At 34.8% G+C, this 19,951-nt stretch overlaps 1 protein-coding gene across 1 annotated transcript in view; it reads right to left on the bottom strand.

Moving 5' to 3' along the window:
- Positions 1–19,951, bottom strand: part of Il1rapl1 (interleukin 1 receptor accessory protein like 1) — a 1,275,516-nt gene that overhangs the window by 647,133 nt on the left and 608,432 nt on the right. Inside the window, exon 3 of the mRNA XM_048449782.3 lies at positions 3,986–4,265. Within this exon, the coding sequence (XP_048305739.1) occupies positions 3,986–4,265 (280 nt within the window). The remainder of the gene's footprint in view (positions 1–3,985; positions 4,266–19,951) is intronic.

Genomic DNA, 19,951 nt, shown 5'->3' with positions numbered 1-19,951 from the left:
AGATGCATATTTCAAATGATAAAATGCTGATGAAAGAAACCAAAGTAAAGAACCTAAATAAATAGAACATCCTATTGGATTTGTAGATACAGGGCTCATCCTACTTAAGACATGAGTTCTTCAAAAATCAATTAATAAATTTCATACAATTGCCATAAAATTATAATTGGGCTAATTTTTGTAGACAAATATGTTAAAATTTTCATGGACAATACTAAACTGTACAACAGCTAAATAAGTATAATAACTTTGCAGCATATTTTAAAAGAATGGTTTTGGAAAAGAAGTAGGAAAACTTGCTCTATTAGAAATTTGGGTCTATTATATATCTATCTACACACTAAAACCATTATAGTACAAGCTCATATCTTAGATATACATTGGCTGAAAATGAATCAAAGACATAAATATATGTAGCAATAAAATGTTTAGCATTCAAAATTTGAAATATTACACATTCAAAAATCAAGAAAAACCAACATAGAAGCAAAAGTTTCACTTCATACAAAAGTATTATCCGTACATAGAAAACCTTGTAACAGGAATCATCAAAACTGAAAACATTGTTCTGCAAAGGAAATTAAAATGACGAGCCATGGAGCCATGGTGTTGCAGAAAGTATTTGCAAATCACATATTCATAAAGGAACTGGAATCTAGGCATGCAAAGAATTTTCAAAACCCAGCAAAGAAGACAGAGGCAATTCAATTATAAAATAACAGACAAATGCATTAATGAAAATTTTACTGAAGAAGACAGAGATGGTAAATTAGCACATAAAGATGTTAGCCATTATTAACTATTAGAGAAATGAAAATTAAAATCATAATGAGATGTCACAAGAAACCTACCAGACTGGCTTTAATGACAAAATGGCATAATTAGTGGTGAACTCCACCACCTGTGTGGTTGCCAGTAGGAGCACAGTAAAGTGGCTTTGTCAGCTAGTGTGCTGGTTTGAATGAGAATGGCCCCTATTTAAATGCTTATTCATCAGGGAGAGGCACTGTTTGAGAAACAGTAGGAGGTGTGGCTTTGTTGAGAAAGGTGTGCCACTGGGGATGGCCTTGAAGTTTCTTTCAGAAAAAATGTAAACTGCTTCAGCTCTGTGCCTGCCTGTCTGCTGCCATATTCTCTACCATGATGATCCTGGACAAAACTTCAGAAAGTGTAAGCAATTCCCCAGTTAAGTGTTTCCGTTTATATGTTGTATTGGTCATGGTGTCTCCTCACAGCAATTGAGAAGTATTTAAGACAGAATTATTTTTAAATTTATGGCATAACAATCTTTATATATATGTGTGTGTGTGTGTGTGTGTGTGTATGTGTGTATGTCTAAACATATACATACATACATACATACATACATACATACATACATACATACATACTTTTGCATATTTATGTCATAAGAAGTAGAACAAATATATTGTCCTCATTATGATATTGGACCAGATCTTTGAAACTCTCACCATTGAACCTTGGGAAAGCCTTTACCATATCTCTGAATATTAGTTCTCCTTGCCAATTACAATTTTGTAATTAATTCAGAATTACTTTTTGAATAGAAAAGCACAGATCAAACAATATGCTACCATGTGGGGCACTGGAATGCTTACATGTGTGCTGGCCAGCTCTGTATAGGAAACTTCCAATTGTGCATACTTCTCTGAAGGGATGAGTTAAAATTAGGAGGTCTAGAATTCATGAAAATCTGTATTCTTTTATAAAGTATGCTTATTTCTATAGATAATAATGATAGAAACAAAACATTACTGTCTTTCATTCATTTTATAAGACATTAAAATAAAAAATAAGGAAAAAGTTAATAAAAATATTTAATATGATTCCAGCAACTCTGTGATATTGTTCTTTTAAAAGGATAAAGAAACTTTAGTTCATTATAGTAATAGTAAACATAGATATTTCTTGACTTAAAATACTCCACTGCATATAATTAGGTATATATGTGAATTAGATGTACATAAGGCCTGTTAAACTATGTCATTGGTAAGTTATGAGAAAAACTGGAAGCTTATCTTAAAAGCTCATGCTTTGAAACTTCTAAAATTCTTTGCTCATAAATTATTTGGAAAGTAATCATGACAGTTTGTGACCTGTCTAATAGCTAGCAATGTGACAAAATTGCAGAGACTCACAGTTTTAGGCTTGTACCTGTCAACAGAAAGTCATGTTGTTTGAAATGCTTTTCTTTTTTATAAAGATTCTGAGAACCTTTCTCCAAATTGGAAAAGGAAGCCAGACCATCATGAGCTGCAAATCAATTGCATGCTTGAATTTCGGTGGCAAAAGTTCCTATTTCCTCACGTCGTCACTTCCTCTAGAATGCAGCTTGACACGCATTAAACTTTAAGCCTTTTGCCTTTCAATTTCACCTTCCATTAAAATGTAGACATATGAACAGATGGCAAAAGGCACCATTTTGGAAAATTGTCAACTTTTCATTCATCCTTGCAACTCTAAATTCAGGGGTCATTTTGCTGAAAGTTGTGAAAGGACTGGATCAGAGGTTATATTTAAACATATAAAAGAATTGCAGGTCAGTGCTTTTGAGATTCAGATTACTAATGTGACACATTATTTTACCATCAACAACAAATGAAGAAAATGAGTGTTTCTATACAATCGAACATGACAAATTTCAAATGAATGATGACCCTGCATTTATGTGTTTTCTATAGTCTCCTGAAATTTTACATGCCAGATAGAAAATATGAAATTAAATGATGGTTCAACATGAGCAGGTGGTCTAAACAGTACTCCTTTCCTAAATTAATATGACAATCATTTATTGATACTCACAACATGTATATTTCTTTAATTTCTAATAAATGTTTTTGTGTTAGAAAGGTTCTTTTATGTTCAACTCTGAAGTGATTTTGAGATATTTAACATGCCAACACACCTATGGGGTGCTCTAGCAGAAGCCACAGTACAGGACTCAGGGATGATTGCTGTCAATCAGAATTTCAGAAGTAGAAGCTGAATTTTAATTACAATAAATATTAAAAAATTCTTAAGACATTTTCACAGTTCACAGTCAACTACTTAAAGTTTTAATTATATAGCAAAACACTGAAATTCAGAAACATCAATAACCATAACTAAACACACCTTCCTTTCTTATAATCAGCTTGGTAACAGCATTCACTATCATTTATGTAAGGTGCGATGCACAGCCCATAAAAGGCTAAACCTGCTTAAACTGGGATTTTTAACTGTTAATCTGTTCAATGGATACTGTTTTAATGCATTAAGTAAAATGCATAACTTTATTCTATGCTGAAAATATTTAAAAATATGCAATTAATTTCTTTATGGATAATAGCAAATACTTGTTACTAACTCTGATTCTTGCTCATGAAGACTCAATTTTTTTTTGACTGGTAGTTGTCATTAACAACAGGTCTGTAACAGAATCTTTATGTTCCCTAATAGGGCAACATTACCCTTCTTCCTGTATGTGCACAGGCACCACAAACACACACACACACACACACAACACACACATACACACACACACAAAACGCACCACCATTACCTAAATCATTTTTGCATATGTGCATAAACCAGAGGGGTCTCTGCTCTGTCTGTCTGTGAAGGGCAATAACAAAATGTTACTGCACATTTAGCAATAAACTATGCATCTCTTCTGCAAGACTTTGCTTACATTTTATTTGCAACATTTTACTTCCTCTATAAATTTTATTTCATAGTCTTTAGTAATTTCTGGCAACAGAAGTAGATACCCAGATGGTATCTCTTTTCTCCATAAGCTTGAAATAATGTCTCAATATAAATTCCAATCCCATCTTTTTATGATTTAGATTCTAAATTTTAGTACATGGCAACACATGCAAATATTGAAACAATATGTACAGTTGAAAGTGACAGCAGGAAGCTGTAAGTATTAGAAAACACTATGTAGTTTCATTGAGTCAATAATAATTTCATTAAAAGGTACCTGATGACACAGGCATAAAGCCCACTGTCCTGTAGTAATGTTGGTCTGAACCAAATGGAGTCTTCTTCTTTGCTCATTCTACTTCCATCAAAGGCAATGGGCTCTTCAAAATCTCCCGGACTGGAGCTTTTATACCACATTAAGCTGAGTCCAGCACTTTGGGCAAGGGAGTAGTTTGTTCTGATATAACCATAAAAGAGGGCACACTTGATTCTAACAGGCTCTCCCACCAAAACTTGGTATTTCTTGATATCAACAGACCAGTCAGTGCATCCATCAGCTGCAGTAATAAAGAGAGAAGGAGAGAATGAAATCATTAGAGAAAAGAATTAGCAACATACTTTTTCATTCATTCATTTACCTAAATGTTTACAGAGTATATGAACTGAGTCAGACTTATTATAGACATAGAGTACATATAGTGATGAATATACTGGAAATTCATATACTGAGAATTGTCCGTTAAAAGTAGTTTACTCTGCTGCCAGACAATGCATTGTTTCCTTGCTCCTTTCAATGTTTAGTTTTATTTTGTATCACTAAGTTCATTATTTATTTATTGTTACTCAGGTATAAATATACTATTTAGCGTGCTCTGTAAAAATAATTCTGGGCCTTTAAAATATTTTTCCTTTTTTCTGCAGCATTGAAGCTTTGTCAGTAGAGGGGGCTAGAGAGACGTTGCTGTTCTAGTATGCTTCCTTGGCAGGTTTTTTTCAGCATATATGGCTCCCCAGCACCTGACTCCTGAAGTGAATGGTATCCAGCAGCTTGGTAAATATTTTAGCAATCCTTCAGGTGAGACATCTTCTAACCAATCTCTCCCCTGAGAACTACAGAAAGACTGTTTGTTGGCAATCTCTGGGGAAGTTGTATTACCATCAAGTCCTACTAATGCAGAAGAAACTCTATGATTTCTCACATACAATTAAGCCAGACAATACATTCCCGATAATGTTTGCATCTCTGTTCTGGGGATAGACAAACAATGGGATCCATTACTTGGAAGTTCAATTTTGTTGATCTGGACAATGACAACCAATATTCTGCCAATAGCACATTTTCTTTTCAATACCATAAAATTTTATTTTGCTGTGAACTGAATATTTGTGCTACCCCCTCCCCAGCACAAATTGAAGCAGTAACAGCATAATATGCTGGTGTTTGGAGAAGGAATGGGTATTTGGAATTAGATGAGGTCAGAAGGCTGTGGCTCCTTCTGATAGGATTAGTGCCCTTAGATGAGACATGAAAGTTTGTTTTTTCTTCCATTGGGGCTCACAAAAAGATCATTGTGTAAGTACACAGAATGAAGGTAGCCACTTATAAAGAGAGCCATCACTAAAACTGAACTGCATGGTACCTTAATATTGGAATTTCCAGCCACCAGTACTGGGAGAAATAAGCTAACATTATATAAACCACTCCATTTATTATATTTTGTTATGGAAGCCCAAGCAGAACTATATATATTTGATACTATTATTTCACTTTATTATTACAATCTTTTTCACATTTCATAATTTTCTATAATTTTATCATTTATGATAAAAATTTTGTGAAAATTACAGTGTAGTTTTTTTCACTGATTAGACCCATGCTAATAACTTCAGAAATGAATATGTTATACTTAAAGTATAGAGAAAGAAATAAAATTGAATTGTTCTCTGATAGCAGTTTCACAATCAAACACAAGGGTAGATAGTTACTGTTCTGACATCTGTGAGTATTGAGAAAAGTATATAAATAAGAAACTGTGGTGGACAATAAAGAAACCAAGGGTTAAGGTTTTGCTTTATATATTTTTCAAAGGGACCATTTTCCAAATTTCAGACAAACTATTATTGCATAGCAATAATGACCTGGGACTTTCTATATGTCTAAACTGCTACGTACTTAACTCAGCTGCTGAATCCTAAAATAGCAGGCATATTACCACATATTTGGTAACAGCATCTTTTAATATCCTCTCCCTGATACACATACAAAATAATAGATTCCAACATGACTGATACACCAACACTGTCCATATGCCTGAGTCATCAGTAACTTCTGAGATAAAATATGACAAATTATCAATTGCAATAAGGTCTACTCAAAATATTTGAGCAAATATTTAAATTATGTAATTGCTTTCTTTTTCAGTATTTCTGATATTTTTCATTATTTTTACAACTTTTTTCTCATCCCATGTGTTCATTTTTTTCATTAATTAGTAGAAAATAAATTAGAGGCATGATGACATTCACTCCAACACACAGCAGTATCTCCTTAAAAGCCATTTTGATTATACAATGAAGTATTTTTTAGCATTGTGCTTTAAAGACATCTCAAATTTTAAAAGGATATGTGATCACATAAAATTGTACTCTTGCTGACTAAAATTATTATTGATTCATTCAGTTCCTTCAGGTTTTCCTTATTTCAGTGTATAAGTTCTGCTTACTTAGAAAAATCACAGAAAAAAAGCATATTTCTATACACTTCTAATTATATAAGAACAAAGCAAATTTTCAATTTTTTTCTTCTTAGTTTTTAAAAATTACTATGAGGTAATTGTAGAGAACAATATTTAATCTGTTTTTCTTTCTTCCAGAATAAAACATCCTTCTATAAATCTCATTTAAAAAGTTGAGCCTTCAATGGGAAGATACCATGAGAACAACCTCTTTCCATATTCCTCTGCAGTAATTCCTCTTTACAATCAATGGGAGTTCATGAAGCTAGAAAATTATGTGGGAAAATAAAAGAAGTAAACTGTATCCTTATTTCTTTCTTCTGCCACCCTTAAATTTGAGGGAACTTAGATGAAGACAGTGATGGAATTGGGACTCAGAACTAATTGCTTTCTAGAGAGTTCGTACTGAAGTATCATTTCATGAACAAAAGCTATATACACTGGAAAATGTCAATATATTCAAATGAGATTAGAAAAAGTATTTTAATTAAGTCACTATTCCTACATATGTAAGAGCTCAAAATATTTCCATGGTAACAAGCTTAAAGGTTGAATTCTAAAACAAAAATCTAATCATAGAACTCACACATATTGCATCCTAATATGAATATTTAAGTGTCAGGTGTGGTGGAATATGCCTATAATCCACAGACACAAGAGGTGAAGACGAGAGAATCAGGTGATGAAGGCCAGCCTGATATATACAATGAATTTATGGTCAGCCCACATTACTTAGCTAGGTCTCACAAATTAAAAAAAAACAGAAAAAACTTTTATAAAAGTGATATAGTTCAGCATGTTGAGCGTGTATAAGGTACTGTGTTTAAACTAAATAAAATGACAGTGTTAGAATTAAAAAAGGCACCAATAATTTTGTCAGAAATTATCAATTCACCTTCTTCTTTACTGAGCTGATAATTCTTGTCTCTAGATTATTTGTTGCTGTTAAATACTCACAACTCAGTTATTTCCTTATGTATTCATGTATTGAGAACCAGGTTCATTTGAGTTCACAGTCTTGTTGATAAACCAAAACAGGGCTGCAGTAATAAGCATTTGCAATGATGGTTCTGGTAATATTTCATGAAAAGGAGATACTGGAGATATATGTGAAACTTTAGCAAGTTGACCACACTAAGAACAAGCATACAAATTCAGATACAGACATGAAGAAAAAATAGTCACATAAGTATGATATTGCATGCTTTATAAGAACGACTAATGAATTTGTGTTGTCTCTGAAATTCAAGGCAAAGAAATAAGATATAAAAGGAAAGAGGTAAACAAAGGAAAGTTCTATTGTTAGTTTTAAGAGATGTTTAAAAGTGTTTAGATTCCTTGTAAGAGCAATGGTGTATCTTGAAGCATTTCAATCAAAGAGTGGTGAGCCAGTTTAATAGTTTTCCCCTTAATGTACTATATGGAATTTTGGGTCAGAGTATAAATTGGAAGAAGATTTTAACCAGAGAAGTAATATGTACAAAGTCTGAATTCAGCAGACACAGTAGAGATGTGATGTTTGTTAAAGATTTCAGAGATACAAATGGTCAGGAGCAGTCAATTGATTGAATACAAATAGCAAGAGAAAGTAGTAAGATCAATTTACTTAGTAACTCATGATTTTGGTTGTGTTATAGACTGAACAATTTTCATAATAGGAAGTCAACAGTTCCATATGTATCAAGTGGTAATGTCATTGAAAGGCATTTTATCGTGTACTCATTAAAAGATTTTAGACTATGAAAATACAGAGAATTTTAAAAGTCTCAATAGATGGAATTAAAGTGTTTGGTTGTATTTTCTGTTTTTCTAAATGGAACTAACCAGAAGTGAATGGCTGGCATAATGGCATCAATAGATTTTACCCTTTGAATGTGAAGAAACCCAAAGTTGAAGACATGATAGTCAGAAATAAATAAAGGTCATGTGTGCAGTATATCACAAAAACTGAACAAAAGACTGAGGATAGGTTTTAAATAAGCGCTGACAGATTCACTTTCAAAATATAAACACCGTAATTGAAAATCCGGCATAATTACAGTTGTTGTCATTTTAAGGGGAAAGCAGAAGCCACTGTATTAAGGACAGCAAACCCTACCAAAAGCTAACTTCTGCATTCTACTTGCATTCACAAAATGCACTGGACCAAACTTTACTTTCTTAATCACTTTACCAGGGGGCGAATTGCTTCCAGATTCTTGACTTTAAAAAACATATACAGTGTAACAACTTTGGAAGAGCACTTTCAAATATTTTGGTAAGTTGTATGTGGATGTTAAGATATGATGCTTCTCAGGAGGCTCTATCAATTATCATGAACACAACCTCTAAAATCCTTTTGTCTGATAAGGCCTAAAAATTATTATCAATTAGCCTTTCAAAGTAGATCATCTCCAGGCGAGTGCAGACCTTGCTTAGCTGTAATCAAGTTCCTTCTAAGATAGGCTTCCTTGTTGATCAGGGAAAACTGGCTCCTAAACAAAAACTCTGTAACACAGTTTACCATGGTCATACCTTAGTCTCTAAATTCTAAAAGGTACTCCTAATTTGAAAACAACAATATTGCTTTGCATGTTATATATTTTGTAAGAATTTTCTTCAAACAAGCATTTGATTACAGTTAACAAAATAGAAGAGAAACTATAGGAGAATAAAGCATTCATAAGCTATTATCGTAACATATGTATTAGACTTATAAGTTGTGTCAGGATTCCCCAATGAGAAGCAAATTCACAATAAAGTTAATTCAGTCATTGTCTATATCATTGAGTTAAAAAAATGAAGTCATCACTGAGAATGACAACATGGAGATTACATAAACCATGTTTCAAATCAGTCTTTAGTGTTTCCAGTTTATCATAGTAAACAACCATTTTGCTGTTGGATCTCTACAAATGTGGAAATATTCTGGAGACTTTGGGATCCAGGGAAAGTAGAAATAGACTTTAAAAAGTAAATAAAGACGACTCAGCCAGAATGTCATACATTATATTTTTATCATATCCAGTCCAATTGGCTTATATTCAGTGCCTATTCTATATGACACAACTTTGTGTACTCCAAATTAAAAAAAAAAGTTTATTGAATACCATTAGTTCTGCCTATGCACTCTCAGGTATGTGACCATCAACTGGAGCATTTTAGAGCTGTCTGGAGCCACTCCCATTAAAAACGCTAATTCTCCCTCTCCTGCTAGCTATCAGTTACCAGCATATCTTCAGGGAGAGGTGGGGCTTCGTGGCTGCTTCTCCCTCTAATGCTGGAATTTTATCTTTTTAACCCTTCCTAGACAAGAACATTCAAACTGAGGGGAAGTCAGTGAAGTTTGGAGTGACAGCCTGGTATTGATTTTCCCTGTACTGCGTATAAATATAAAACTCTGCTTTCTCTGTCTAGCTATCTTGCTGTCTCTGTGTGTGTGTGTTGGGGGGGTGCACAGGTTTGCCGATTCATGTGTGTGCCTGCTGGGGATTAAGCCCACATCTATTTTTATGTGCATTTTAAATATAAACTCTTCTACTGAGACGTATCCCTATCTATTAAATATCTTTCTGATAATCTGATACATTTGTATATCTTCAGTTTTTGCCTAAAGAATTGATTTTCTCTAGTAATCATTCATCTACCCTACAGCTTTAAACACACACACACACACACACACACACACACACACATTTGACTTTAGCTTGTGTTTTTGTAATCGTCCTGTAAAGTCCCCTTAGTAACTCTTGAACTAAAATTTAAAATAACTGACCTCTTTAACCAGACATCTTCTGAGAAAGCAAAAGGAAATATAGAGATTTCCATGTTGTGCTTTTTCATCTCCTTGATCCAGGTAAACCAATTCTAGTCTTAGATTGTTTTTTCATGTGTCATTTCTTTCAGGATTTAGAATCTATCTGATCAATATCTTATATAAAGAGTCAAAGGATAACAATTGTGATTACCAGTCATACTTAAATGTGTTAATGGAAACTTTATGCGTAACTTGTTTGTCCATCATGTTATGCCATCCACTACTCTGTCCCTACTGTAGTCCAGGGGATGCTATAGATGCTAATGGTATTGCGGTGAAAATAATCAATTTTCACATCTTTGAGAATTCAGATAAAAATCATCGAAATACATTGTATCAAGAAGTAAAATTGTCATCTCCAGCTCTGCGGCAGAACACCTCGAGCAGTTTTTCCTGCCCCTCTCATACCATCTCCTGTAGATTCCACAGGTCTTTCACCCTCCCTACCCCCATGCATTGGTTTGTCCCAGCCTCCAACCCCAGCAGGTATCCCATGATAACTCAAGAGCTGCTCCTGCCCAGGCAACAAGTAAGCTGACAGTGGATTCACTCATCTCTTCTACTCCTCCAGACATACCCACCCCCATTCTCATCCTCAGCTCTGTAGCTGAAAACATACTGTGGCCTCCCTTTCGTCTCTGACCCCATCCTTGACAGAACACAATGATCTTCTTCTCTAAATCCTTCCTTCCCCAAACTCATCTCAGTATCCCAGCCTCCAACACCAGCAGACATTCCCTGTGAACACACCAGCTGAGCAGGCCAAGGAAACCAGTAAGCTAACTGAAGGTCTACACCACTATCTCCTCTCCCCTCTTCTCCTAGCCCAGTTCTCCAGTCTTATTCCTAGCTCTGCAATGGAATGCCTGTGGCAATCTTCTCTGCCCACCTGTTACCATTTCTTGTGAATCCCACAAAGCTTCTCATAAACTCTTTCTACGCACTTGTTGCTTTATCCCAACCCTGCAATCCAGCAGGCACTTCATGATAAACCACAGACCACTCTTGCAAGGGAAGCATGTAGGTTTTATGTAGATCTTCCCCTCTCCTTCTGTTCTCTGAATCCAACACCCCAGTCTCATCCCCAGTCCAATACAAGACCTCATAGAGGGTAATCTCTCTTCACTGTCATCCCTCATTCCAATAAGATGAAATAAATGGATTCTTGTTGAACACTCTATTCTCCTTCCTTATGTGAACCCCCTTCAAACTCCTAGCCTATCCCCAATGTCAGCTCCCAATATCAAAAAAATAAAAAAGCAAACCAACAAAACACATTATATTTGGAATCCCCAGTGGTCACAAGTAGCTAAACCAAAGAAAGTTCTTACCAGGCAACATACAGACAGCATACTCTCCAAAAATCATGAGAGGAAACAGAAACCAAAAACAAAACATCCATTCAACAAAGACAAATCCAGAAATTAGCACCTATACCTATAATCATTACAGTTCCAGATACCTAGATGTCGTGGTAAAAACACAATAACAGGGTAATATATCTCCACTAAAGCCCAGCTACTCTGCCACAGCAGGTCCTGGATATTCCAACACAACTGAAGCACAAGTAAAATTCCTTAGAGCCTTCTAATGAACAGGAGGTCAAGTTGGGGGAGGGACCGAGAGGGAGAGCAATGAAAGAGATATCTTGAGAGGATCATAATGGGGTTTGGGAGAAACCAGGTGCTAAATCAATGTATCTTTATGTGCAGATAATATGATAGAAAAAATACATAAGTAAGCCCAAAAATTCCACCAGGGAACTCCTAAAGCTGATAAACACTTTCAACAAAGCAGCTGGGTACAAGTTCAACTTACTAAAATCAGAAGCTCCCTCCCCAACAAATATAGAAATGACAAATGGACTCAGAAAGAAATTAGGGAAACACCACCTTTAACAATATTCACAAATATAAAATATGTTGGAGAAACTCTAACCAATCAAGTGAAAGACTTGTATGATCAAATACCTCAAGTCATTGAAGAAAGAGATTGAAGGAGATATCAGAAGATGGAAAGATCTCCCATGTTCATGGATCAGTAGGATTAATATAGTAAAAATGAACAACCTACCAAAAACAATCTACAGATTCAGTGTAATTTCCCCTCAAAATTTAAACAATAATTCTTCCCAAATCTTGAAAGGACAATTCTCAACTTAATGAAAAACAAACAAACAAACAAAATTATCTAGGATCGCTAAGTCAATCCTGAACAATAAAATAACTCCTGGAGGTCTCACCATTTCCTATTTTAAATTTTGCTACATAGCTATAGTAATAAAAATTGCATGGTAGTGACACAAAACCAGACAAGTTGATCGGTGGAATAGAATTGAAGATGCAGATATAAATCCAAATATTTATGGACACCTGATAAAGAAACCAGAAATAGGAACTATAAAAAAAGAACATCTTCATCAAGTGGTGCTTGTCAAACTGGGTATCTGCATGTAGAAAAATGAAAAATGTTTCATATTTCTCATTCAGCAGAAAAAAATCAGTCCAAATTAACAAAATCCCTCAAAATAAATCCAGATATGTTGGCTGATAGAGAAGAAAGTGGGGAACAGTTTTGAACTCATTGACATAGAAGACATTCTGAACAGAACACAGATAGTACAGGCAACTATTAATAAATGGAACCTCATAAAGCTTAAAGCATTCAGCATGGCAAAGGACACTGTAATTTGAACAAAGTAGAAGCCCACAAAATGGTAATTTTTTTTTACCAATTCCATCTCTGATAGAGGATTAATATCTAAAATAAATAAGAATCTAGATATCAAAATCCCACATATTCCAATTTTAAAATGGGGTATGGATTTGAACAGAGAATTTTCAATAGAGGAAGTCCAGATGGCTGAAAAACATTTCAGAAAATGTTAACACTGTTAGCCATCATGGAAATGCAAATCAAAACCACTTTGAGACTCTATCTTAAACCTGTCAGAATGGCTAAGATCAATAATACAAGTGATAGCTCATGCTAGTGAGGAGGTGGAAGAAGGAAAATACTCCTCCATTGCTGGTAGGAGTGCAAACTTGTACAGCCACTATGGAAATCAATATGGTCAATACTCCAAAAGTTGGGAATCAATGTACGTAAAAATCTAGCTTTACTGCTCTTGGGCAATTATCCAAAGGATGCTTCATGCTACTACAAGGAAGCTTGCCCAGATCTGTTCATTGCTGCTTTATTTATAGTAGTCAGAAACTGGAAACAATCTAGATACTGCCCAATAGAAGCATTGATAAAGAGAATGTGATACTATTACACAATTGAATATTACTCAGCTGTTAAAATGAAAACATGGAATCTGCAGGCAAATATATGGAAATAGAAAAAAATTATCCTAAGTGAGGTAATTGAGATGGAAAAAGATAAATATGGTTAATATCTACTTATATGTGAATTTTAGGCATTAAGTAAACCACATGCACACATGATAACCAAGCTATAGTCCATAGACCAGAGAGGCTGGAGGAAGAAGGGACTAGGGGTGACACATGTGAATCCCTGAGAGACTGCAATAGAATAAAATGTATGACTGGACTGGAAATTGACAGTCCAGATGAGTGCAAATTGGACAGGAGGATCAGGTGGGGAAGGGAAGGAGAGATATGGTCGAAGGAAAGAATGCAAGGAGAGACGGCTGCTTACTCAAGTAACTGCAGCTTGTGCTTACCTGCCTACTGGGTCATGGCCTCTTATACTACATATGATGCTGATGCAGAGCATGCATCGAGCCACTTTTCCAGCCTCTCTCTCTGTTCCAGTTGCAAGTTTTGGTTTCTGATGTCCATTCCAGCAGAGGATTCTGACTTGTGAGTTTACCCATAAATAAATAACTATCCATTTCTCAGTTCTGAGCTAGTGTGGGATTTCTTTTAAGCATCCATTCCACAAGTCATGTTATTTCCCTTCTCGATCTTCAGTGGGGTTGAAGACTAGATAGTTGTAGTTACTTTCTTCTCATGAATTGGCCAAGTTACTTCTTATACAAGACATAAACTAATTAGCATAGGATAATTATTGAAACATTTATCACATGTATCTTGCTTGACATATTTGTTCTTATTGTATATAATTTTGTATTAGGCTTAGAATGCTCTTATTTAAACAAAAGAGGGAGGTGCTGTAAGAATTCCTACTGCCAGTAGCCTTTAAGTTACCTGCCCACTTGGGCATGGCCTCTTATACTATTTATGCTGATATAAAGCACACATCTGGCCTTTTTTCCAGCTGTGGGATTTGGTTGCTGTTCCCTGTTCCAGCAGAAAATAGTGATCTGTGAATCGACTCCTAAATAAATAACCCTCTATTATTTTTAATTCTTAGCTAGTGTGGGATTTCTTTTAAGAGTCATTTACCAATTTGTAGGAATGAAGTAAGTCTAAGCCTATTCCTCAACAAAAATAAAGAGAAACCAACCAACCATTACACACATACACATGCACACATAAACACACACACCAGCAACAAAAACCAGATAGCCATATTACTTCTCAAGGTTGAAGAAAATGTAGAAAACCTCAACATATAGCACCTCTTGTTCATCGAAGAACTGCTGTGTTGACTAATTTTGTCTTTCCTTGGACTTAGGCTCTTAAAGGCAGGGTTTATACTCATTCAAATGGTCATTCACAGTCAGTGTGTATCACAAACTATTTATAGTATCTTTCTGGTACTGTTATAAGATAGCACTGCAAACTTCATAGCTAAATACATTGTGCACTTATTCTCTCAAAGTTCTGGAGCATAAAAGTTTGAAGTTGTCAAGTTAGCAGGGTTAATTTCTTATAGAATTTGAGTAAAAATCTGCCCCATGCGTTCCTGACTTTTGGTGACTGTTAAGAAAACAGCATTGTTGGCTTGTGAACACATCAATCTTTCCAGTCTCTTGCTTCCATCTTTGTACAGCACTCTCCCCATGTGTCTCAATAAATATGCTTTTCTTTTCCTGTTAAGATACTAGGATATTGGCTATCAGTTCAATACTTCTCTGTAACGATCTCAGCCAACTACATTTGTAAAGAAAAGTGAGATCAGATTCTGAGTTTTTAGTAAATATATAAAAGTTTGAGAACAGTACATAACTTATGTATATTTAATTGCAAGTTGGGAAGTGAATAGAGTTATCTGGATAACCTAATATGCCAGAAATGGCAACAGTGACTTAAATACCACACCATGATGCATAATGAAGTACTCAAATGAAGTGTGAACACAATTTAACCAAAAGGTATTCTGAATTTACATGTGAGTCAGATTCACTATATTATTGATTATTCCTTTTGTGGGTATAAAGGTAGAGTAGGAAAAATATATGGAGAGAGATCAGTCAGCAATGTGCTTCCTGACATGCATAAGGACCTGTTTGAACCCCAGAAACAACATAAAAATCCAGGTATGTTGGTATAAATTTGCAATCCCAATTTTGAGGCAGGAGAGACAAGCAGATCTCTATTGGGTAGTGCCTCTGAAGAACAATACATGATATTTATCTGTGGCCTCAACTTTCAGACATGCACATGTGTAAGTGTGACGTGGGAGGTGACGTATGCTGTGAATGTTTTATTGGCATTGTTTAATAAAGAAGCTGTTTACAGTCAATGGCTTAACAGAGTAAAGCCAGGCTGAAAGAGATACATAGAGAGAGTAGGCAGAGTCAGGGAGTAGCCATGTAGCCACCAGCCTGAATCATGTCGGTAAGCCACAGCCACATGTCAATACACAGATTAATAGAAATGGGTTAACCAAAGATTTGAGAGCTAGCTAGCTATATGCTTAAGTTATTGGCCAAGCAGTGATTTAAATAATATACTTTTTAAGTGGTTATTTTGGGGCTGAGCAGCCAGGGATGAACCAGCAGCCTTTGCTAACATATGTGTACCAGCACACACAAGTGGATACACACAAATACACAAATGCACATGCATTATACACACATACATGTGGGTGTATGCATGTGTGTTTTTGTGTGTGTTTGCGAACAATTGTATGTACATTCTGGACAACCCAGATCCAAGTCAAAGTACAGATTATTTTAATATAAAATAAGTTTCTCAAATTCTTAAAACCTTTGGTTATGCCTTTAACAATGTTTGTGGTATTGTCTCAAGTTTTCTTTTCTGTTTGTGAGTTAAAAAAGCACTCTGACAAAAGAATGGATTGATTCTGACTCACTGTTCAAGTTGCACAAGTACCTTAGGACAGGAAGATAAGGCAGCAGAAGCCTGAAGTAGCTCGTCATTTCACCTCCTCAGTAAAGAAGTAGAAAGCACTCAGTGTTCCCTTCCACTAATTTTTCTTTTACTATTTGCACTTTCCAGAATCTGGCAAGAAAAGGGTGTCACCTACAGTGGACAGAACTTTCCAACTCATGGCAGTTCAGATAATCCCCACAGGTGTGCTAGAAGCCCTTCTAGAGCCTGTAAAGTTGACAACACTGATCATCATACGTATTTTCCTGATGATAAGGAAATCAAGTTACCATGGGAGTTTGTTTATTCGTGTACCTTTCTCATGAACCAAGAGAAAGTCAGAGATGACAGCCATCAGAGCCACAGAATAAAGGTTCAGAGTAAGAGCTTCTCAGATAATTGGTTAGAAAAATAACAAGAGATTGAAGTTGGCCTGTGTGCTGTCTATGATTCATTTGTAGTCTCTGGACTAAACAGCCTGAGTAGGAGTTCTTTAAACACCTTGGACCAACCTCAATAATTATTGAAGCTTACCAAACACTTTTACTTCAAAAATGCCCTGACTTTGCATTTTAAAATTATATATCTACTTATGACCATCTCGATGTTCCTTCTTCTTTTTTAAGGTTTCATTCTTTGAGCCACTCATAGATAATATGAAGGAATTTCTCCTGTTTAAGATTATTATTCTCTCCTTGTTCTATGCTAATTCAGTGGGAGAGCTGTCTTCTTTGAACCTCTATTGTTCTGTTATCAGCATTTAAAATGAAGATAGAAGTGCCTAGAACAATGACTATAATAAAGTTGATGTTCTTTGCTCCATTCTTTAAGATAATCTGAGCCAATAATCACCTCATTATTTGGGCAAATACAAGCAGATGTAGATTGTATTGAAAAAAAAAAGATTTACTGTGTTTTGTTACTGTGAGCATAAATAAAGATTTGATAAAAAAATATGTACTATTTTGTTGTATGTGGTCCATCTATTAAGAGTAAGGCAGGGGCTGGAGAAACAGATAAAAGTGACTGTCAGGAAAGAAGGACGAGAGTTTAGACTCTCAGCACCAATGTAAAGGCTTAGTGAGTGTGGTAGCCTGACTGTAGTTTCCGCAATTGCAAAGCAGAGACAAGGATTAGCAGAGAGCTCTGGGTTCATATGAGTACCAATGTCACCCTTGGTTTCCTACATGAGCCAGCATACACAAGATGCTGTATGCTCCAAAAAGTATACTCCACTACAAGCATGTGTGTCTATAAATATGTAAACATGTAAATACCCATTCACACCACAGATATGGATACATGTGAAAATAATACAACAATACTATTACTTTAATTATATATTTTATTTTTTTCTGAATTTTAAATCTCTTTATTTATTTAGTCATTTATTTGGAGAAGGCATACATATCATTCCACAGCATGCATGTGCAACGAAGGAGACACATTTTTAACTTCTATGACTTGGTTCACTTTTTCTATCATATAGGTACTAAGATTAAACTCAGATTATCAAACTGAATGGCAAGTGCTTTAAAAGTGAACCATCTCATCACCCTATTTTTAAAACTCATCTAATTATTTATTTTGGATTTTTTATTGAAACTAGATCTACATAAAATATTGAATAATTATTTGCATCTTTGTATTCATTTTCAAGAATTAGAAATTAACCCTCTTTGTTAGCATTGTATCTGAAGCTTGTTTAGTTTTAATTAAATAACTGGTATTACCTACATATCTATATGTATCTGTTATACCATTGTTGGGGAATACAATGCAATTAGTAAGTGTTTTCAATAAATTAGTGGTTACTGAAGTAAATATTCATTTCCATTGGTATAGACATCTAGCATCTTATGTTAGAACATTCACAAATGACTATTTTTCTAGATATTTTATGTTTGCTAATTTTGATAAAGTAACAACATTAATTTTTATTTATAATATTATAGGCTGTAACTTTTAATCAGAGCAATTGGATTATACAGGTCAGAATACACTTAAAATTTCAGTAAATCCTTTATGATCTATCTAATAACACATTGTTCTGTGTTCCTAAGGTGTGTTGTTTATTCGTGTCTGTCTCTACAAAAGTCCTCTAGTTGGATGAGAAAACAGGTATAGACATACAGATAGGTATGAAAGCATTGCTAGTCTTGAGGATTTTGAACCCCTGGGATACTTGTTAGACACTGAGTTCAATAACAACATGATGAGCAACAGACAAAACAACAACTGATCAAATTTAATCCTTTCCCCAATTTACAGGTTCCTCCCAGGGCAAGGCCTGTTGGATGGCAAGATATTTGCCCTGCAAATTGGTCCTTTATAGAGAATAACAGGGCTCAAGGCACAGACTTACTTTTATTTCATTGTTGCTTTAAAGCAAGTAAAGGAACTGAATTACGTTTTTAAAGATTGCAAGTTATAAAAGGTCTTTAAATTTTATAAGATTCCCAAGTAGACTGTTTTTTTCAGCAATGAACGTAAAAATAACCATGCATTACTGTTAAAATCATATTTGATGTAACTCCACATATAGTATCTACTTTTTATTACTTGAAGTTTGCTGCTTTCCAAAAATTACTGCAACTTGTACTTTTTTTTTTTAATTTGGGGAAACCATCTTTTACAAGGGATAGTTCTGTGCATACCTACATTGAATAAAAACATAAATGGAGGCATTTCAGTAGTAGAGCCAGCAATGTTGGAGAAATGTAATAAACATTTTATTCTATCCTTTTGCTAGATAACTGCCTTTCATTTTCTAAAAATGAAATAACAGTGAAAGAAATCTGTCCAGAAAGATGAAAGAATGATTAAAGGAAGAGCTGGAATTGAAAGAGTATCTGAAATTCTCATTGTAATACTTGAGAAGAAGAAATTTCAAGTCAATTTAATAGTCCAGATATGTAGGCAAGTAAAGTATAAAGATCAGAAATGGGAGGGACCAGATAATTTGAATTTCTAAAATATCTCCAGGTAATGCTTGAGTTTCATGGGTGGCAATTTAAGGACCACTGCTCTAAGGAAGGTGTGCAAAGGGAGTGTATTATCTCCTCAGCAGTTTGGAAGGATCACTACAGTTTCAATATCAAAGATAAATTGGAATTGGACAGCTTGGAGTCAAAAGGTCATGGAGATTTCTTTTTCTTTTTCTTTCTCTTTCTCTTCTTCTTCTTCTTCTTCTTCTTCTTCTTCTTCTTCTTCTTCTTCTTCTTCTTCTTCTTCTTCTTTTTATAAGAGAGGTTAAGAAAAACAAAGAAAGGGAAATTGTGAGGCATAATGCCCAGGATGCATATATGGACGCAGTTATGAGGAAGAAGGAATTCAGAATAACTAAGAATTTCAAACAGATTTCTGAATTGTGACATCACTAATGAATATGAACATAAGCCCATATCAAGAAGCAGATGATGAGTGAGGCTGGCATAAAAGTCTCACTTTCAGCTTGTCCTGCATTTTCTGTCTTTATAACAAGTGTACTTTTTAAACAGTAAAAT

The sequence above is a fragment of the Myodes glareolus genome, chromosome X, assembly GCF_982192425.1.
Source record: "Myodes glareolus chromosome X, mMyoGla1.1, whole genome shotgun sequence".
NCBI classification, from domain to species: Eukaryota; Metazoa; Chordata; class Mammalia; order Rodentia; family Cricetidae; genus Myodes; species Myodes glareolus.
The sequence above is the reverse complement of the archived record's forward strand: the minus strand, read 5'-3'. Positions and strand labels throughout refer to the sequence as shown.